This window comes from Anopheles arabiensis, chromosome 2 (assembly GCF_016920715.1).
Source record: "Anopheles arabiensis isolate DONGOLA chromosome 2, AaraD3, whole genome shotgun sequence".
NCBI lineage: Eukaryota > Metazoa > Arthropoda > Insecta > Diptera > Culicidae > Anopheles > Anopheles arabiensis.
Genome location: NC_053517.1, coordinates 86546777 through 86569010, shown reverse-complemented (window position 1 = coordinate 86569010; position 22234 = coordinate 86546777). Strand labels below are relative to the sequence as shown.

Sequence of the window (22234 nt, the reverse complement as noted above, 5' to 3'; positions counted from 1 at the left end):
GGCTGTCAAATCGTTTAATTTGAAAACAACGGTTACATATGTTTCCCGCAATTAAATGTGAAAAGTTATTTAAGAGCCTTGAAATTGGGTTGTGTTGAGCACATTGGGTAGAAAATTTGATTTTTATTAAAATACAACCAAAAGCACCGCTCGGGGTAAGGAATTTCATTCAAAAATCACAGCGCTTGCGCTCTTTTCAAAGCGCACAACCATGGTAATTGTAGAGCCACAACAAATCACTTTTCGCACAATCGTTTATTTACTGTTTACAACAACTCCAAACGGGACGCAGCAGTTTTGGCTACCTTCCGCAAATGGAGCTTAAAGAAATTCGACCTGCTTTCAGCCAAAAACCAAAACACGGACCAACGCAAACGACCGGTGAGATGTCCGTGCTGAGTCGGTTTCAAAATCTCACCCTGCTCGGTCCAAATCCTTCGCCACGCCAAACGCTTGCCTCCGTGGCCCCCCGAGAAGGTACGGCTGGGCCGCAACATGTGCTCGACCTGACCGGCTATCGAAAGGTACGCTCCGTAGGTCAGGGTTCGTTCGGTGTCGCGGTCCTGTACGAGCGGCAGTCCGACGGGCAACAGGTGGTCATGAAGCAGATAGCGCTCGGTAATCTGGCCAAACCCGAGCGCGAGATGGCGATGAACGAGGTGGAGGTGTTTTCCAAGCTGCACCATCCCAACATCATCGCCTACCTTGGTTCGTCCGTGCGCGGCGATGTGCTGCTGATCGAGATGGAGTACGCAGACGGTGGCACACTTGCGCAGATGCTGGCCGTGCGCAGCCAAAGCGAACCGCTGCCGGAACGGTTCGTGTTGAACATATTCGAGCAGCTGGCCAGTGCGCTGAGCTACATGCACTCGCAAAACATCCTGCATCGCGATCTGAAGACGGCCAATGTGTTCCTGCACGGCAAGGGCACGGTGAAGGTGGGCGACTTTGGGATATCGAAAATCATGAACAGCAATGTGCACGCGCAGACCGTGCTCGGGACGCCGTATTATTTCAGCCCAGAGATGGTAAGATTGCCCTAAAAGGAGTAGTTTTCTATTTTCCCTCATTAACATGCTTTTTCTTCTCTTCACCTTCAACAGTGTGAAGGCAAGGAGTATGACGAAAAAAGTGATGTCTGGGCGCTCGGATGCATTATCGGTGAAATGTGTTGCCTGAAGAAAGCATTTACCGCCTCGAACTTGTCCGAGCTGGTGGGCAAAATTATGACCGCAGAGTACGTGCCACTGCCGGCTTGTTACTCCGACTCGCTGCGCCACGTGTTGGGGCTAATGTTTCAAATCGAGCCGATCGCGCGGCCATCCGCTTCAGAGCTGCTGCAGTACTGGATTCCGCTTATCTACAAGAATTTGGGATCTGCCGAAGGGTATGGAATTTGAATGGATTGAATTACAGTTTAAGTATTTTACATCAGTTTCTTTTTTGTAGTTTTCAGTTTGAAGCGCATCATTCAAGACCCAAACAACCGGAACTACTGTTGAAGGTCGAATCGATGGTACACGACGATCGTGCCACTACCAAATCGTATGCAGATGGATCGACAGCCCGGGTTGGTACGGATATCAATCAAAATCATCCAATCGAACGTACCGTCCTCTATCAATTACACTCATTCGGTTCGTCCTCCTCGTTGGCACCGTTGCATCTACCACCGACGATAAAGATCATGCAAGTAGCCACACGTGGACAACATTTTGTGGCCGTTTTAGAAGGTAATTATGCGGACAGCGTATGAGTAAGATCGTATCTAAAACAAACTTGCTTCCTTGCTGCAGACGGCACTGTGTACAGTTGGGGCGAAGGTGACAAGGGCCAGCTGGGCCACGATGCACTCGAAACGTGGCACCACATTCCCATGCGAATCGATGCGATCCGGTCGCGCCGAATAGTCAGGTAAGGAACGAGCGCGAATGTAAGCGAACGGACGGGCTGTTACGCCTTTCTTTTTCTTTCTCTTTTAGTGCTGCCGTTGGAGATGGATTTAGCATCTTTCGTACTGCTTCCGGGCTGCTGCTTGCCTGCGGTGACAATAGCAATGGATGTCTCGGGCAGGGGAACAGAGCGTCACTGCTCGTGCCGAAGCAAATCGCCAAACTGGAACACATCCCCATCGTGCAGGTTTCGAGCGGGACCACGCACGTGCTGGCCCTGACCGAGGGTGGCATCGTGTACAGCTGGGGCAGCAGTGATAATGGTGCACTAGCGCTTGGCAAACGTATTCACATTGCCCTCGAACCGGAACGCATCATCCTGCCGCAGCTCGTGCAGAACGTGCGGGAGGTGTACGCCGGTCCGGACTGTACCATTCTCATCACCACGCAGGGCGATTGCTACTGCTGTGGAAGCAATGCGGGCAATCGGCTCGGTCTGGGCCGTAAAGTGGCCAGCACGGCTACACTGCGCATGGTGCATCTCGATGCGGCCAAACGCCCGAAGATAGTGGCGGTCAGTGTGGCGGATACGCATGCGGCATTTCTCATCGAAGGTGGCTTTCTGGTTATGCTTGGAGACAATTCGGATGGGCAGCGCGGTGCTGGGCATAAATTTGAACTGGCTCAACCATCGATCGTCCGGCAGCTGCAGTCACGTTACGTTGTGGTAAGAGGGGGACGGGAGTACTGCGAAAATCGCGATTTATGTTGAATCTTATGTGATTTTCTTTTTGTAGAATGTGAAATGTAACCATTCGTATTCGGTGGCGACTACTGACGACAATTGTGTCGTACACTGGGGGACGCGCACCGGCACTCCGGAAAGCGCAGAGGATTGCAGTGAATCACGTGCCGGAAGCAATAATGAGCAGGTAAATATGTGTGCGCTGTACGAAAGTGATATTTGTGTTGTGCGAATTGCATACCCTTGCGGAAATTTGGTTAGTTTTCTCCCCAAAGGCATGCAATACGCGTAACAATGTTCTAAAATCCAGAAAGCAATTTTCAACGAGAACAATTCCATCCTTTGCACTGTCGTTCTTAAGGGAATTAGTTTTAAAATGTAATATTCATCACCTTTAACCTTTTTTTCGGCTTTGGAGACTTTGGTCTTGTAGTATCATCGCAATTAAATGGCTATTTGTAACTTACGAATAGAGGGAGCGTTCCATATGGATATCTTATACGACGACCGGGCCACACTTTGAAAGTAATACTAAAACTGTCTTATAAATGTGAGCACTAAAACCATGCTTAGTTTTTAAGTATTTTTATAAACTTCAAATCACATCTTGTTGTACTGGCAAACATCCACCGAACATAACCCCGCTAGAGGTACATCGTTAATAGCAGTAAGATAACACCGCTCAACCCCGATGTGTTGCTTCTCCTTGCAGCGGCCTTCCTTGGCAACGGTTGCAAACAGTACGACGGCACTAGCCAACATCTTAACCTCTCTCTACAAACGGGAGACCATCCTGGAACCAGCCGACGTTCTAGCGTAAGTACATCTGGACACACAGCTGGTACGCTGCTTGTTTTAGAACATATTTTGCACACAATTGATTTTTTATTGCAATACGCTTTTTTCCAAATATGAAAATATATATAGTTTTAGCTAAACTAATACACTATTTTCCAACTCCATCACCATTGTGCCTATAATAGTAAGGTATAGCAAAATCTATAATTCACATATTTGTACTGCGACCTTCAATGTGCAAAATCCAAAAATATCTGGTATGGATCTGGTTGTGTACGCAAGTGTTTTAAATGTGTTCTATGTGTTGCATTAGTTCCCCGATCGTTCGCAAGGATCGTCCGGTCGTCCAGCAAAAATGCCACACGTGGTATCCGTTCCGTGAGCCGGTATCGGAGTACAGTCGTCAACTCGTACGACTTAACAACATGCCCGTCATGGGTTCCATCCCCAAATAGACCGCGCCGCCATACGTAGGACTGACTACCCTGCTATGGGGGGGGGGGGGGTGAATTAGTCACTGAAAGCCAAAGCCCACAAGTTTGATACAGGCAGGCCTTGACCGACATCGGTTGTTGAGCCAAAGAAGAAGAAGAAGAAGAAGATATCCGTTCTCGTGTTTTAAGAAATAACACTCAAATAGTGCTCGTTCAGTGCCGGCAAGATTGCTGCAACCGAAACCCCTAATACAAAATGCATCGTAACTTCATCGTACTGTTGCTTGTGCTTGCCGCAGTCCTGTGAGCATACGGTCCTCCTAAATCCTAATCACTAATTCTACGCAGAGTCGTCCGGAGTCGTTCGAAGTCGTCCGGAGTTGTTTGGAGTGGTCTAGCGTCGATCGGAGTCAACCGGAAAAGGAGTGGGTCGAAGTCAACTGGAGCCGTGCGATGCAATGTGCTTGGCATTTCTTTTCGCTGTGTTTTTTCTTCTTTCACTTTGAGCATGCATTAAGCCTCTTTGTGTCGAAGGCCGACTCCGGATGACTTCGACTCCAATCGATTTCGAACGACTCCGAACGATTCGGAAGGAATTCGGACGACTCCGGATGACTCCGACTACCAACGACTCCGACTAGCAACGACTACCAAAGACTCCGGACGCTTCCGAACGACTCCGGGCGATTCCGGACGACCCCAGACGACGCCGACTCCGAACGACTCCGGATAACTCTGGACAATTCCGGACGATACCGAAAGACTCCGAATAATGCTGGGTGGACATACCTCGCCACTGTGGCGAACCCGCGAAACACCGAATGCAAAAACCTGCGCCAGATTTGAGTAAAACAAAGAAGACTTTTTGACCGTGCAACCAGACATATGGAGACAATTTTATGCCGTGCATCATGAAAGAGTAGCCAAAATCAATCGAATGTCTGGTTGCACGGTGATAAAGAAAACTGTTACCGTTTACATGATTTTAGTAGTGCCTGCACTACATATTTTTGACCATATAGTGGACTAAGGCATCGAATAAGGCTGAACACAAATGCCATTAAATGCTCACTGTGTGGAAAATAAAAGATTGTTCATCTGTAGTCTCACTCAGAGAAATAATTGGACTAGCCAATAAGAATCAATAGTTTGTGAAAATATTTATAGCCGTGAGAACTAGACGAACATATTCTAACTGTACATTCAGGACTCATTCAACACTCTTTAACATCTTCTTAAAAGTATCGGTGCTTGACATGGTGATTCCAGGCATCTCGTTATAAAGTTTAAAGGAACACAAACGCCTTTGCTGTTGCGTGCAAAGTATGGTTTGCAAAAGCATCCCGTCTCACATCGTTGAATACACTTCAAGGGTAGTACATCATTGCATTTACGCTCTCTGCATCTAATGCCGCAACTAGTATACACTTCATTTCGTGGACATGTTGTGACTCGTGGCGAGGTTTGCCGCACTTGCGCTATGTAAAGAAATAAAAGCTTAGTTGCGTCACTTCAAATATTTATTTCATTTCATACATGCTAATGGAGGCAAAATCAGCATTAAAAATCAATTTAAAAAGGGGTTGTTTTTTTTTTCTTAGAAATTACCATTCAGGCGCACCAACTGTACGGACAACATAACAGCTAGAATAATTTGTAGTCGTAGCATGATCACGGCACACCAAAGCTATTGTTGCTAGGACAGCTGAAAGCAGTTACTTTTTCATTACTTATCCGCCGAATACTAAAGAAAATTCAACATTATCGGCCTCAGCACAATTTTTCGATAGAAAAAATTCGATCGATCCGGCTGTAATTTTGGTGTCATTTGACACTCATTTCGCCGCCAAGGTGTTCATTTTACTGGTCTTTTTGAAAACTGGTATACCATGACACTCACGAGCAAAATGAACTATGCTACAAAAATTCGATCGTTCCGCTTTGTATGGCGAAAAATCCGCAACTCATTGAGCTGCGGAAATTTTCGAATATCAGAAAAATGCCATAAATTAAGGTTAATGGTTTTGAAAAACGTTATGTAAAAGCAAGTTGGTAATTGTTCTGGTTCTTTTTCAATATTTTGGATGATAAAAAATCATTTATTAAATATTTGAAAAAATGGTTTGCCTACACTAAGTACTGAACTCGATGGGAATCGACTTCATGCAGGAGTATGAAAGAAATAGTTATACTGTCAGTTTTACGTGAGCGCCTATCGAATTTTTTCGATCGAAAAATGGTGCTGAGGCCGTATAATTCATCATACACCATCGCCGGAAAAGCGTCGATTCGCAGGAATGTGTCACAGATTCTCGGATTTTAAGTAAGGCTTCTAATTAGAGAGCTTAGTTTTTCGCGACAAATAAAAAAACACATATGACACATGTTTTGCAGTACATGTGCTTGCTATGTACAAACCCTGCTTTATAACAATCTTGATGTTTAATGGTAGGATAATAATTCGTTTTTACCAAGTTGTGTTAACAACAAACACCTCAAGCTACTTGTGCTACACTGCACATCCTTGAGAATAGAAGACGCATGAAAATATGTGTTGGCTAATCTAGATGAGGGAAAGAAAGAGCCTCGGCAACTAGTTGACCTAGTTTTGATGTTTTTATTTTCTTCACATAGCCAAAAGCAGTTGTATCATTCGAATTAATCATAAATTTGAAACAAGTTATAGCACGAAGACGTTCGATTGTTTGAAGGATTAAATAAGTGCAAGGACAATTAAACGTAAAATCATTCGATTACTACTGTATCATTAATTTTATATACCACTGTAACGGAGACATCTTTTTAAACTTCATCAACCTTGTGGTAGCGTCTGATACATAGACTTGCTTTTCAGCTAGGTGTGTGCGTAAATCGCTCAAATTTTGAAACAGACTTTGGTCTCGATGTCTGAATACTGGTGGTGACATTGTCTACCTCATATGCGGAACACTGTAATCCTCGATTGGATGACGTATTTGATGTCCTTGAGAATTTGCCATTTTCAACAACAACAAACGCTAAAGCCGTGCGGCATATGAGCAAACAAGTTGCTTTAGTTGATGGCTGGTAAGGCTGTATCGGTGTGTTGTAATACTACTATAGCCGTTGTTGATAGGTCAATTAGACAACTGTTACCGATTGTTTTCTCTAGCTATTGCAATAATATTTATATGCTCGTTTGATGATAATATAACCAAAAATAATTTATAGGAATGATTTATGATTTATAGGAATGATTAACAACGTAGTAAATAGGGCTTTCGGAAAAAGGTCACCTTTTGGCAAACTTGTTACCCTTTCGTCACTGTTAAGATTATATAACAAGATAGTACAACAAGCCAGAAAGAATAATTTAAAATAATGTATAAGTATAACGTTTCAAGAAATTGCATAAGCAAATTCACTTAGCACTTGGCAAATGCTGTGTGTGCACAACACACAAAAAATAACACGTTTATATGGGTAACATCTGACATTTTACGCATCTGTGGACCCGCATATTGGTACTTGTTAAATACTGCAGTAGTTAGTGACGTGCGCTAGAATAGTTAGATGGAAGTGGAGGTGTCGTACGCACACTAAGCGCTGGCCGCTTAGTTTGTGTTGTGCGTGCGAGAGGTGTTGAGCAGTAGGTTTGTTCTGGCCATGGTTCTGGCATATTTTTTAGTGTATTTATTTATTTATGTGTATGTGTTTTACTCATTTTTTTTTCTTCAAATCTGTGTATGAAATTGCTAATCTTTTAACACAATTTATTTTACGTACACCTTAGAGTTAACATTTTACATATGACCCTGTCTCCGCGCAGTGGGATCGTCCATGGCGTGCTACCACTTTAGCGCATCGATTCTCTTTTGTATAGCGTACGCAGGCGTTACCCTTCTTTGCGTAACCGGACTTGCAACCACATCCTCTAACACATACTTTTGTGCAAAATATACCATCTAGGCGATCACCACACTTTGGTTGGCACTGGCTGTGGCATTCAGAGTACACCTCATTTCTTCCGCAATTTTTATGAGCTGATTAAAAAAAAACATACAATACAGCAATTAATATCTTTAACACACAAACTAATCGGCACTTTTCGTCACTTACCATCGAGAAACTGTATCTGAATGCACGATACAATTACAAGAATAATTAGGGCGCGCTGCATTGTTACTGCAAGGTAGAGCGTGGTAGAGTGTAGTTTTTATAGGGAATAATCTAGGAAATGATCATTTCACCGCCCTTTATATACCCTTTAAAGCAACTCAATATGTAAAGATAATATTGTTCGCACTAAAAAAAAATCACACCAACACCGAACCCTGGAACCGGTTGCAACCCTCGTTTGTATCGTTCCACTTTGTGTGGGATTTACACTAATTTCCACTCTATTCTTTCATTCGTGAATCCCATACTCTAGACGACTCGATAGTATGATTCTGTTTACACGCTGTATTTTGTATTTCAGCACTGTCTTTGTGATTTACATACCGTGTTGTAATGTAGTTCCTCGTCAGTCGTACTATTAATTGCTTATTAGAGCTTGTCTTATAGACCCGTACTAGCAGTTGCACTAATGCTTGACACAAATTTGCATCCAAAATTCGCAACATATCTCAAGTAGAATAAACGCTTGTGAACTACTGACAAGAATTAATAACATTGTACGTCGTAGAACTTTTCACAACTATCGAAAACTGACCTAATTAGACATGGTTAACTTGAAAACACTTTATTTTTAGGACTTAAGGCTTGATTGTACATGAGACAATTTGATTTACTTTAGTTTTATAGCCAACAAGTTTGTAAAAAAAAAGGTTTTGGGGCTTTAATAATGTTACTTGAAATTGTTACATGAAAGTATTAAAAAAGGTAAACAGTAGCAGTCATCTTTTTATGAACTATCAATTTCAGCTTGATTTATTTTCAATTTATTTAACAGTTTCAGCATTTTATCAGGTAGCTAAGCTTCGAACAGTACACTCTCTCTCCAGTTACGCAGCGTAGCTCAAATGCGGCAGGAACGCAGACATTACCCTTCCGAGCAAATCCAGATTTGCAAAAACATCCACTTTGACATGTCTGCGGACAATCAGATATTAACGTGTTGCAAATCAAATTTCCACATTTACTACATGTAGAATACACTTCGTTTGTCTTGCAGATTGGCCTTCGAGTGATGAGGCTAGATGTTTTTGCTGTGTTTGAGAAAGAACACCGTTTCAGGAGCATTTCAAGTAATAGCAATACCATACGTACCTTCAACAACCAGAAGCTGCAAATACAGCACCGCAACCAGAAGAATTGCAAGGGGACGTAACATAATTGCAAGAAGGCTCTTCGCGTTGCACAGTCTCGCTGCCTTAAACGGTTCTTTTGAGTGATACGATTTGAAAAGCACATCGGTATGCTTCTTATATACTAGATGTAATAAGATATGTGGTAGAAACCTATATGCCCGAACGCACCTGAACAAAGAAGAGCGGTGTAGGGTCCTGTTGTTTCGTCACCGAGTTTTATCAGTTCACTAACACCACCATATACAACAGGGCTTCAATGTTACGTTAGAATGAGTAAGCCAGTGTTGTGAACGTCAGCACCTTTGCCTGACATTGGCACACTGGTTTGTCGATATCATGCGACAACTGTCAGGTGTTTCGATCTCGGTGATTTGGAGGCAGTGATCGGGCCCAAAAACCGATCGTCCTCTCTTGGGGTTCAGCAGCGAACACTTGTCTGACAGAGTCAGACAAAGTTTTAGTGTGTAGGGTTTTAAGTGAAATTTATTAAATATGTTCTAAAAGTAAGTATCCATTCAACAAGGGTACAAATGTGGATCACTTTTGGGTACAAGAGTACCCATTGATCTTTTTATTTAACAAGATTTTAACAAGATATTCGCAATGTTGATCTGTTCCCTAGTTTGAGAATCAACCACTTTTCAAGCAATACAACATTCGTGCTTTCTCCTAAACCGCTAGAAAGCAGGTAGGCAGGCTTATTCTATTCTGAACTCGATTCGATTCGAGTCGAGAAACTGAACTCCAAGGTGAACTTTTCCATACAAATGAACTCACAAAACTCATCAACTCAACCCAACTTCATCAACACGACGTCTAGACGACTCGATAATAAGAATAGAATACGCCTGAGGTTGTTTTATATTTATTAAAAAAAATTAACAAATTGCCAAGAAACCATATTTAGTACAGATTGATCTATTCCAATTTGTGCAAGTTAGTTCGAATTGGGCAGGAACGCAAACATCACCCTTTCGAGCATATCCAGCCCGGCAGAAACATCCGCTTTGACAAATCGTTATCCAACATTCTGATACCCTTTTACAAGCCGGATTCGGACATGCCCTGCATGCATAATACACTTCGTTTACCTTGCAGGTTGGAGTTCGAGTGGTGAGTCTAGAAGTTTGTGCTGTGATTAAAAAAGAACACCGTATTAGGAGCATTTGAAGTACAAGTAATACCTTACATACCTGCAACGACAAGAAGCTGCAAAAACAGCACCGCAACGAAAAGAATTAGCGGACGTAACATGATTGCTAGAAAGATCTTCACGTTGCACAGTGTTTTCAACAGCTCTTTTGGAAGATGTGATTTTAAAAAGTACATCTGCATGCTTCTTATATACTAGTAGAATATCAGCGGCCATATTCCACGACAGGCTGATATCCGATCACAGCTGAACAAATAATAGAGGCACACAAGCAGCTAGTAGAATATGAGCGAGTGTTTGACCTGATTTGTTCCTGCTATTGACACTATGGCATCTTTAACATGCTTGTTACTACGATGCAAATTTTGTCACACAACTTTTGCCTATTAGGTGCCCCCCTCAAAAGCAAGTGAATGATTTTGCTACTAGATTTCCCCTTTGCGAATCCTGAATGGTTTCCCCCTCCACGAGGACAATGGACATTGGAGATTTTTTAGCAGAATCCGTACCGTCTGAGGGTATTTCTTGGTGTACCTAAACCATCCCTAAACAACCTAAACTAACTCTGTTCTGATTATGTTAGTAAAAGAACGATAAGTAATTAAGTAATTAATTAAGTAATTTAAGTATACTAATTGTGGGTTTGTTATATTTGGTTGCGGGTCGAGTATTTGTTCTAATTGAAAGTTTTTGTTTTCACCTAGTTAGTATTGTTTATCTTTTCTTGGCAAGAAAGTTTGGCCTTGTCACTTTGTAGCTGTTTTTGGGATATGGGTTGAAAGTTCGGATGTTGTATTTTTATATTTTATCACATCTGTGTGGTTCTTATTTAGTACATGTACATGAGTCGTCAGTAATGCTTTACGCCATCATACAAATACGAAACATACAATTACCCAGCTACACCTGAATAAAGAAGAGATAAAATAAAGAGTAAAGAAGAGAAGCAAGATACACACAAGCAGCATGAGGAATTTGTTCGATTATTTTTTACAAATGCTGTAGTTTTCGTATTTGATTTTGTATTTAAGTTTAATGTTATACCCTTTTTGAATCTTTTCCTTTCATGCAGGATCGCGCTGGCTAATCGCGTCTTGACTCGCTGGAAGACTGTAAGCGGGCATCCACACGTTACGGCCTAGCGTACCGTACCGTTCCTGTTTGTATGGAGAGTTTGACATTACGGTACGCTACACGAGTCCGGAACGAGTGGAAGCCCTATCATTTGCCAATATACTTTAACCCTGGACTTTGTTTACACTTTTCGCATAAAACCATAAGGGTCTGCCTGTCAGACGGAAAGCCAAAATATACTCAGTTGAAAAAGACGGCTAAGACCCGCTAAGAAGCCAGCGAGCGTAAGCCCTACGACGCGACAGGAAGTTGGAGAAGGTCTTGCAAGCCGGATTCGAACATGCCCTGCATGGGTAATACACTTAGAGCTCGGAACGTGGGACTGCAGATCTCCCTCATCGTATGGGAGTACCCGTATCCTGTATAATGACGTCTCGATCGGTATCTTTCGGGACTTTCTTATTCTTCTTCTATTTGGCGTAACGTCCTACGCGGATATGCCGGCCTATACAGGCTTTCGAGACTTAATTCATTACCACGTAGCCGGATAGTCAATCCTTGCTACGGGGAGACGGTCCATTCTGGACTTGAACCTATGACGGGCATGTTATTGAGTCGTTCGAGTTGACGACTGTACCACGGGACCGCCTTTCGAGATCACTCGGCCCGATTTCGAAATCTGTCGGGAATCGCAGGAAACAACACTGTGCCAACATATCAACTATAAATAATGATTAACAATGAATAGATTCGTTAAAGATTGCAACCTCCAATTTTACTGGTCTAAAACATCGTAGCACTACTGGGCTTGGGTTTCAATGACTTAGGCCCGTGTCTGTGCTCCATCGGATGCGATTTTATCGGAAGGCCTGTCAAAATTGTACATGAGATTTGACAGATAACGTTGGACGTGCGATTTCGTCGTACGACGGAATCAAAAAAATTTGATTTCGTCGGACGCCGCATCCGATTTTATCTGTAAAACTAAATGTGTGGTGTTTTGTAGGAACAATCTCAACTTAATTTTTCATAATCGTTAAACTATTAAAATCATCCAAATAATCGCAATATTATACGAAAAAGCGTTTGACAGCACATGCGATAAAATCGCATGCGATGGAGCACAGACACGGGCCTTAATGATTACACGTAGCAGGATAGTCAGTCCTACGTATGAAGGCACCATTCATTCGGGACTCGAATCCATGACGAACAACATGCCGTTAAATCACACCAGTTCACGGCTCGTACGACCAGCAGATCGGTCCAACGTTTATATTTAACATATACAAATTTGATCATATTTGAGGCAACAATTTTTTTTATTGGACAGTTTTATAGAGTTTTAGAGGACAATATAGGCCAAATTTGTGATAGATTTGATATACAAAAAAGGAAAGTGTTTTTCAGACATTTTGAATTATAGAGGGCAAACCACGCATCTTAGAAGTCCATTTCTACATTGTTTGTTCACCCCCATAAACGCACGAACGCACTTGTTAGCACTATTTCGAGCATATTGCGGTCTACAAAAACATCCTTTTCTACATGGACTAATCGAATTAGAGTCGTACGGTCTGTTACATATAAAATGCCGATTATTACTGCATTCCCGATATATCTCATTTTGATTTTTACATGCTAGGTATCGTGTAGTCCGAGACGTTTAAGCTTGTGCTGCAAAAGAAGAGAAGATAAGCTAAGAAGCATTTCAAGTTTTGAAAATAAAATTTCTACCCTGAGGAAACAAAAGCTGCAAAAACAACACTGCAACCAGAACACTTAGTGGACGTATCATGGTTGCTAGAAGGCACTTCACGTTTCACAGTCGTACTGTTTTAAAGGATTCCTTAAGAAGGTGTGATTTTAAAAGCCCATCTGCATGCATCTTATATACTGAATACAAAAAGACATGAGGTGGCTGTATAGTAAAAACCATTCCCAATAACACGCAGATACACTAACGCACCTGAGCAAAGAAAATAAGCACACGAGCAGCTAGAATGTGTTTCGAATGTTTTCGAATGTTATCATTCTTGCATTTCATTTTGAGTTTTATTAGCTAGACTGCTCAAACATGTAGTATCATTTATTGCCTCAGGCTTAGTGTTGGAGATCCCAAAAAAAGAGCAATCTCTGCTCTTGAGTGATGGTGTTGTATACCTCAGCCGTAAACGCTCAAAACCACATGAATACACAAACCTTTGTTGATTGCTGTTTAGAATGATACTGGTGTCACGCAATACATTTCCATCAATTTTTGATTGTTGCTTCGTATCAAAACCTTTGACAAAACCAAGCGGAATGATATTGCTCATCTTTGGATGAAGTGCGAATAAATTATTGGTAAATTTCATGGAAAAAGTTTTCATAATGTTTTCTTTTATCATTGAAACTAGGTACTGTACAGTGGAATAGGTGTCAACTTGCATGACTTAACAGCATGACCGTCGTTGGTTCATGCCCCGAATGGACCGTCCCCCGGTAACAAGAACTGATTATCCTGCTGCGTGTTTCTGATCAAGTCTCAAAACATTTAAACGTATCATTTCTTTAAAGCATAGCACTAAATCAACCTTTCCAAATATTTTATTTTCTTTAAAACCTTTAAGGCTTTTAAGACTAGGTACTTCTAACTGTATATTTCACAGTGAATGATATAGTAAGTTTATACATACAAGGCAGTTCTAAAAGTGTAGAATAATCTTAGTCGCCTAAATGTAGACATCCCAAAAGTATTTATAAATAGTGGGCTGCTTATGTTGGCGCCTAAATGACTGCATTGTAATCGCACGCAATCGGTGACATACCATTTGGAAAACACACACAAAAAATAACACAAATAATTTATGAACTATCTTTCAGTGTGTTACTGTTACTATAAAGGGTTTTCGAGGATTATATAGACATGTTCAGCGAGTTGTAGATTCGTTCAGGCATATAATAGACTCTTTCAGCGAGATATAGAATTGTTCGGAAGTAGGCGTAGACATGTTCAGCGATTCTGTAGAGCTGTCATTTGTTTTGTTTACACACTGTGCCGCAGGGTTCAATTTTACATTCTTAAAAGTCCTAAAAGTAGCTAATAATCATTCTCCAAGCTGTTTAATACATAAATTAGTTGAAAAAGGCATATTTTTTCGAAAACCGTTTGTTTACCTTCTGATGAGAATGATCCAACTTGCAGTCCAAGGGGTACGAAAGTGACAGCTCTACAGTATAACCGAACATGTCTACACCTACTTCCGAACAATTCTATATCTCGCTGAAAGAGTCTATTATATGCCTGAACGAATCTACAACTCGCTGAACATGTCTATATAATGCTCGAAAACCCTGTAAGTGGACTATTTTGTTGTTGACTATAAGATTTGTTGAGTCACGAAAAACGCGGAAATTGCATTTTACATTATGCAAAATGTTCAGCAATAGCTTTGTTTTATGTCCGTGTTATTTGAATGACATGGATAAATGTACACGAACACAAATTTTATAAATCAACTTTTTTTAAATAAAAAAAACACTTTAATAATCAAACTGAACAACGGACTGTTTCGATGCGAAGTTTCCGAGCATTTCGCTAAGCAACCAAAACGATCCTCACGACCGATCACTCTCTTGTACTCACGCCACGTCAACTGCACGAAGATCAGCTTACTGCTGAGAGAACCCATGAGTGGCTGGCTGGTCCTCCAACCCTTTCGGCAAACGATGAGCCCATTGCAACGATCTAAAAACCTAAACTAAGGGTTCTTTTGTTATCACGCGTTTTATTCGACGCAGTCCATATATACCTTCTTACTCCAATGCAGGCATTCTAACATGTATTAGTCGGGTAGAGTGGAATTCTCTTGACGTTGCCAGTTCATTAACGTTGCTTAAATTAAAGTCCTTTCGTGGACTCTTAGAGATTTCTCATGCTCATGGGTTCGTCGATTCACATTATTCGATTCGATTTGTCGTAGAAATCACAGAGCTATGAGCGATCACTTCATTATTTCTGTAAGATCAGATAAAGTGCCAAGAGAAGAATCAAGTGACCAAGAGAATATTGAATATTGACAGTGTGTCTCATGCCCTTCAGGAACTGGGGATCGCTGTCGGATATTTTCCTGGTGGGGTATTAGTCCGGCCGGCATCCTTATAACATGCCCCAGCCATCGTATCCTGCCTGCCTTCGCCACCGTCAGGATGCGTTTCCGTATTTCGTTGCTAATGTCGCTGAGAACTTCTTTATCACCTCGAGGTTGTTACTGTCTTCTTATACACTGCTTCCCAGTTGGTGTTGGTCTCAGGCAAGCAGGTATTTAGTCTTTGTCGCATTGATTCTCAATTTAATTCTTGTTACTTCACGTTTGAGTCAGGTGTTCGCTGTAGACTTGCCGGTGATATCGATGTCATTCGCAAAGCCAATAAATTGTAGAGACCGGTAGAATATCGTGGTCTCATGGATTACTATTACGAAATTGTTAATTTCGTAATTGTGGTTGAAGATAAACCAATGAAAAGTCGGAAATGTTTTTTGTTATGCTATGCAAACATTATATCAACGAAAACTAGTTTATTGCTTTTGTGTTAGTGAATTTTTTCCATATTGATGTGTTTTTCGATACACGAAATTTGCCCCACATTTTCATTTACTAGCGGTGCAAATCACACAAAATGCACGTCCTTTTCCACACCACCCTTCTCCCCAACCACTTCTAGCTGGAACGCAAATATTACGACTGTTTCGGGCATACCCACCTTTGCAAAAACAACCTTTCATACATGTTTTGCTAAAAGTCCGGCCTCCCTTATTACAAAAAAAATCACTTGAATAGCTACATCCGTAATACACCTCATTTGCTTTGCAGAGTAGCTTTCGAGTCGTTGTTCTTGGCGTTTGCGCTGCGAAAAAATATCAAAAAGGCGTTGGAACACTCCCAGTACCAGTAATAATGTACAAATTACATACCTTCTACGAACAGAAGCTGCATAAACAGCACTGCAACCAGAAGAATTAGGGAACGTAGTATCATGGTAGCTTGAAGTCTTCTCGCTGCAGAGTCTTAGGCCGTACTGTCTTAAACGGTTATTTTGGTAGTTGTCTGTAGAAAAGCACATCTGCATGCCCCTTATATACTAGATTGACATGCAATCAAACAAAAGATCTTCTCCATCCCTCTGACACCAGATCACACCTGGGCAAAAAAGCTGCTAATGTAATATGTGTGGACATAGTCGCACTTTGTTATCATCACATTTGAGTTTCTGTGATATTTACTTATCTATTAATTAGACTTATTCTATTACTGTTTAGTGAAATAAACAGTAAAGTGAATTCGAGATTAATTAGTTTATATAGATTTCATTGCGTAGTTTCACTACAGCGGTGCTGATTTTCTCGGACGGAATTTACGACAGTGGCAATATCAAATATTTGGATGTACAGCTGGTTCCCGGGCTCTCGAACAGTCGAAATGTGTTTGCCGAGTCATTGTTTGCTTCTTTCTTAGAGTGAAGCAGCTCAAATCCCCTATTTGATTCTTTTCAGTGCTGCTGCTTGTCGCAATAAATACATAGGCGGCTGAAACACTTGAATAAATAATTCTTTTTTGCCATTTTCAATTTTATTTAGGGAAAATCAATATTTAACACCGGGTTCAACGATCGAGATCCATAAACTGAAATTGAAAACGCTTTGAAAACAATTACCCGAGTGCGACTGGGCACCGCACATTTCCAATTGTCGGTTGATATTATCTGACCAATTCAAATTAAGTACCGTTAAGAGTAGGTTTCACAGTGAATATAACTGTTTAAAAATGCTATTCGTAAAAATGTAAAACTAGTTTATAGAATTTCCAGCTTAAACGCCTTGAAATACGTGCAATTAACGTGTTTTGTCAGGGTTTCTTTAATGGATCTTTCATGATTCAGTGCATTGAATATGCATTGATATCGGAGTCATTTAACATTTAACGCAACTTATACGCTGACACAATTCAACAGCACTTTTGCTTTCCCCCGTAGCTAATTATTATTCAATAAAACATGCCTTTTAGAACTCTTTGTAGAGAAGGTTCATTAAAACATTCTAAAAAATCCGTCACTTGTCTCGTCCTTAGACGCAAGATAGATCTTCTCTCCTAGTCTCGATCGGTATCTTTCGGGACCACGCGGGCCGATTTTAAAATCTGTTGAGAATCGTAGGAAACAACACTGTACTAACGAATCGACTATAAATAATGATTAAAAATGAATATATTCGTTAAAGATTGCAACCTTCAATTCTACTGGTCTAAAACATCCTTCGCTTTTATATGACTAGCATTGTTGGCGTCCATATTTCTTCTTGTTCTTCGGCTCAAAAACCTTAAGGCTTGTCTGTTAAGGCCTGCCGGTAGCATTTCTGGGCTTGGCTTTCAATGACTTAATGATTACACATAGCATGATAGTCAGTCCTACGTATGAAGGCACGATTCATTCGGGACTCGAATCCATGACGAACAACATGCCGTTAAATCACTCCAGTTCACGACTCGTACGACCAGCAGACCGGTCCAACGTTTATATTTAACATATACAAATTTGATCAGATTTGAGGCAACAATTTTTTTTATTGGACAGTTTTATCGAGTTTTAGAGGGCAATATAGGCCAAATTTGTGATATATTTGATATACAAAAAGGAAAGTGTTTTTCAGACATTTTGAATTATAGAGGGCAAACCACGCATCTTAGAATTCCATTTCTACATTGTTTGTTCACCCCCATAAACGCACGAACGCACTTGTTAGCACTATTTCGAGCATATTGCGGTCTACAAAAACATCCTTTTCTACATGGACTAATCGAATTAGAGTCGTACGGTCTGTTACATATAAAATCCCGTGTATTCCTGCATTCTATATATATCTCATTTTGGTTTCTACATGATAAGTATCTTGTAATAAGAGAACTTTGAGTTTGTGCTGCAAAAGAAGAGAAGATAAGCTAAGAAGCATTTTAAGTTTTGAAAATCATATTTCTACCCTGAGGAAACAAAAGCTGCAAAAACAACACTGCAACCAGAACACTTAGTGGACGTATCATGGTTGCTAGAAGGCACTTCACGTTTCACAGTCGTACTGTTTTAAAGGATTCCTTAAGAAGGTGTGATTTTAAAAGCCCATCTGCTTGCTTCTTATATACTGAATACAAAAAGACATGAGTTGGCTGTATAGTAAAAACCATTCCCAATAACACACAGATACACTAACGCACCTGAGCAAAGAAAATAAGCACACGAGCAGCTAGAGTAAGTGCGAATGTTTTCGAATGTTGTCATTATTGCATTTCATTTTGTGTTAATTTCAGTCTAGCTAATAAGACTGCTCAAACATGTAGTATCATTTATTGCCTCAGGCTTAGTGTTGGAGATCCAAAAAAGAGCCATCTCTGCTCTTGAGTGTTGGTGTTGTACACCTCAGCCGTAAACGTTGAAAAACACATGAATACACAAACCTTTTTTGAATTGTGTTTAGAGTGATACTGGTATCTCGGAATACATTTTCCATCAATCTATTGCAGCAATTGCATCGTATCAAAACCTTTGACAAAACCAACCGGAATGATATTGCTCATCTTTGGACGAAGTGCGAATAAATTCTTCGTAAATTTCATGGAAAAAGTTTTTATAATGTTTTCTTTTGAACACATACAGTAGTATAAGCGTCAACTTGCATGACTTAACAACATGACCGTCATTGGTTCATGCCCCGAATGGACCGTCCCCCCGTAACAAGAACTGATTATCCTGCTGCGTGTTTCTGATCAATTCTCAAAACATTTAAACGTATCATTTCTTTAAAGCATAGCACTAAATCAACCTTTCCAAATGTTTTTTTTTTCTTTTAACCTCTAAGATTAGGTACTTCTAACTGAATATTTCACAGTGAACGATATAGTAAGTTTATACATACGAGGTTGTTGAAAAAGTATAGAATAATCTTAATCGCCTAAATGTATGCATCCCAAAAGTATTTATAAATAGTGGGCTGCTTATGTTGGCGCCTAAATGACTGCATTGTAATCGCACGCACTCATACCTTTTGGCATACTTTTTGGAAAACACACAAATAATAATCAAACTGAACAACAAACCTTTTCCATGCGAAGTCTCCGAGCACTGCGCAAAGCAATCAAATCGATCCTCGCGATCGATCACTCTCTGGCACTCACGGTGCGTTAACTGCACAAAGATCAGTGTACTACAGATATAACCCATTATGACTGGCTTATTTCCTTCAACCCTTTCGGTAAACGAGGAGCCCATTGCAACGATCTAAAACGCTAAACTAAGGGTTCTTTTGCTATCACGCGTTTTATTCGATGGAGTCCATATACACCTTCTTACTCCAATGCAGGCATTTTAACATGTATTGTTCGGGTAGGGTTGAATTCTCTTGACGTTGCCAGTTCATTAACGTTGTTTAAATTTGTTCTTTCCTTTCACCAAATGGATTGAATTATATTTGTAATATCTCATGTCATGTTCCTTGTTCATGTACTCGTCGAGATTTCTCATGTTCATGGGCTCGTCGATTCACGTTAGTCGATTCGATTTGTTGCAGAAATCACAGAGCTATGAGCGCTCACTTCATTATTTCTGTAAGATCAGATAAAATGCCTAGAGAAGAATCAAGTGATCAAGTGATTTTTGAAATTTTCTTCTGTTTACTTATTAGAGTAAGAGCATCATATTGGTGATCCAATTTCACCTTGCGAGAATTTACTTACTTACAAACACTACATCTAGAATACAATCAAGAACTTCATTAAGCATTAAGAACTACATACTACATTAGGAATGCGAGAAGCTTACCGGATTTCAATCGTAAGTGCGTCGTATATGTGAAACAAACTGTATGAAGGTATGTGAAATAAGATGTCCCATGTCATTATTAAATGTGTAATTGCAGTTGTCATAACAATCTTTATGGTGACGATAAGATTTTTCTTTATATATCATCACTAAAATGAGGAAGAAAAAAATATAAGAAAGAGTCAACATAGGTTTGAGACACCCGCGCGTACAAGTGTATGTTTGGGATCTATTTGGAGGAATTTACTCGTTGCACACGGTCTGGGAGGTCACAGCAAGATTCAATCATTGATGATTGTAAGTGGCCAATTCCAGATACATTAGGTTCACCTGCTTTGGAAGGTAGTGCCCTAGAGCCAGCAGATGGTACCAGTGGAACTGGTCATATGCATGTCGCAGTTGTGTTCTGATAAGTAGTGCGCCAGATCCATTAGTTGGTCCATGGCGAGCAACAAAAGGGATACATTAAATTCTCCTGTTTCGGAAGGCAGTGCCTTGGAGCCAGCCATTGATGCCAGAGACCCTGGAGCCAGCGATTCGCATCAGTAGAACTGGCCATATGCATGTCGCAGTTGTGTACTGATAAGTGGTGCGCCAGATCCTTTTATTGGTTCTTGGCGGGCAACGTAAATGATGCTAGAGAATACCATTGTTTTCGATGTAGTATGACCCATTTTTTCTTGATGAAACTATGTAGGTCGTCTAGGGTGTGGGTATGACTCGGCGGGTTCCGTTGAGTATTTTCCGATTACAACACTTGCTCGTACAACATATTTCAATATACCTATCAGAGTAATATTATCGTAAAAATACTTCCGTCCTTCTCAAACCTGTGTTGGGGTAAGAGGTTGAGACTTATCATCATCATCATCATCATCGTTTCAACTGATGACGCAAATTATCCATCTTCAAACTGCGGCGCCCACATTATCGACACAATTTGACGTTACAAGCTGGCTGCCACCTGACCAACCTTGAGTAGGTGTTTCGTAAAGAATTTTGGCGCGTGTACACGCAGCCCAACTTTGCTCAAGTGTTTTTTAGCATTGGCCAATATTTTTAAGCCACCTTCTTTGCACAGTGCAGGAATGGTAAAGAAGCTTCAAATAGCTTCTAGAACATTGGACCACCGACTACGATATATAAGCAGCGCTTTACCATCTGTGGACATTCGTTCCTTCGTAATCCAACCAAGTGGTATCAGAATGTACAAAACAAGCTTTCTAGTCATCGTACTGTCCGTGTTAGTGATTTGTGTATATGGTAAGCTGTAAACTCGGGTGTCCTTACTAGTTGCCGGATTATAACACGTTGTCCCTTCACGATAGCACAAAGCCCAACGTCCATCTCGACACCGGCACAAACCACGCAACGGCCAGCCTGCAAACGGAACGAAGAATACACGGACTGTGGCAACTCGTGCACGGAAAAGTGCCGCCGCTCCACACAATGTCCAACGGTGTGTGAAGTGGGATGCTTCTGCCGTAAGGGTTTCTTACGAAACAGTAATGGTATCTGCGTGCAACCCTACCTGTGCCCGTACAAAAACTACTTCGGATAAACTGGAAGTGAAACTAGTGTAATAGTTAAAATCATATGTTTAGCACTGCACATTCTACGCAAAATAAAGCTTTAAGTAAACCACCAAACGTTTGTTTCACTCTATAGTACTTGCACTCCACCATCAAATGTTCTTTTTCAATCTCACGCACAATGGATTGTCGGTTTGTGCATTAACCTTCTATTCAGTTTATACTCCTCCAAGCAACAGCAAAGCGCGGGATCGTACGTGAAGCTGCTCGATGTGCATCCTTTGCAGCACAGCATTCTCGTGCTGGTGGAAACGAACTGTCCGTTGGCATAGGTTCTTCCACATCGATCAGAGAGGCAAAGCTGGAACGTACTTAGGTGATTACTAGAACAGTGCCTTCGTTAGTTGAAATATAAAAACAAACTTTTAGTGTGTGTAAAAATAAATCGAACGAGTTACAAAGAACATA

General features: G+C 40.9%; 3 protein-coding genes across 3 annotated transcripts; 2 read left to right on the top strand and 1 right to left on the bottom strand.

Moving 5' to 3' along the window:
• The first annotated feature begins 307 nt into the window (after positions 1 to 307).
• LOC120897346 (serine/threonine-protein kinase Nek8) lies at positions 308 to 22211 on the top strand. Its single transcript, XM_040302166.1, has 8 exons — positions 308 to 1028; positions 1104 to 1387; positions 1450 to 1733; positions 1797 to 1914; positions 1983 to 2619; positions 2690 to 2824; positions 3350 to 3453; positions 21984 to 22211. Exons 1-8 carry the CDS (start codon positions 315 to 317, stop codon positions 22096 to 22098), a joined length of 2391 nt encoding a protein of 796 aa, XP_040158100.1. The 5' UTR covers positions 308 to 314; the 3' UTR covers positions 22099 to 22211.
• On the bottom strand, positions 7588 to 8092 carry LOC120897345 (venom serine protease inhibitor-like). Its single transcript, XM_040302165.1, has 2 exons — positions 7968 to 8092; positions 7588 to 7891 (listed from the first exon to the last, which is right to left on the bottom strand). Exons 1-2 carry the CDS (start codon positions 8026 to 8028, stop codon positions 7644 to 7646), a joined length of 309 nt encoding a protein of 102 aa, XP_040158099.1. The 5' UTR covers positions 8029 to 8092; the 3' UTR covers positions 7588 to 7643.
• Positions 21308 to 21896, top strand: LOC120897344 (cysteine-rich venom protein 6-like). The gene is made up of 2 exons (XM_040302164.1): positions 21308 to 21497; positions 21563 to 21896. Exons 1-2 carry the CDS (start codon positions 21323 to 21325, stop codon positions 21793 to 21795), a joined length of 408 nt encoding a protein of 135 aa, XP_040158098.1. The 5' UTR covers positions 21308 to 21322; the 3' UTR covers positions 21796 to 21896.
• Positions 22212 to 22234: the final 23 nt, after the last annotated feature.

What these genes read in the sequence shown, in the direction of transcription:
- LOC120897346 (XM_040302166.1), top strand. Translation starts at nt 315, where the DNA reads ATGGAGCTTAAAGAAATTCGACCTGCTTTCAGCCAAAAACCAAAACAC. An exon ending in ATTATTTCAGCCCAGAGATG is followed by an intron (nt 1,029 to 1,103) that starts GTAAGATTGCCC and finishes CACCTTCAACAG; the next exon opens with TGTGAAGGCAAGGAGTATGA. An exon ending in GAACCAGCCGACGTTCTAGC is followed by an intron (nt 3,454 to 21,983) that starts GTAAGTACATCT and finishes CCTTCTATTCAG; the next exon opens with TTTATACTCCTCCAAGCAAC.
- LOC120897345 (XM_040302165.1), bottom strand. Translation starts at nt 8,028, where the DNA reads ATGCAGCGCGCCCTAATTATTCTTGTAATTGTATCGTGCATTCAGATA. An exon ending in TCAGATACAGTTTCTCGATG is followed by an intron (nt 7,892 to 7,967) that starts GTAAGTGACGAA and finishes TTTTTTAATCAG; the next exon opens with CTCATAAAAATTGCGGAAGA.
- LOC120897344 (XM_040302164.1), top strand. Translation starts at nt 21,323, where the DNA reads ATGGTAAAGAAGCTTCAAATAGCTTCTAGAACATTGGACCACCGACTA. An exon ending in GTTAGTGATTTGTGTATATG is followed by an intron (nt 21,498 to 21,562) that starts GTAAGCTGTAAA and finishes CCTTCACGATAG; the next exon opens with CACAAAGCCCAACGTCCATC.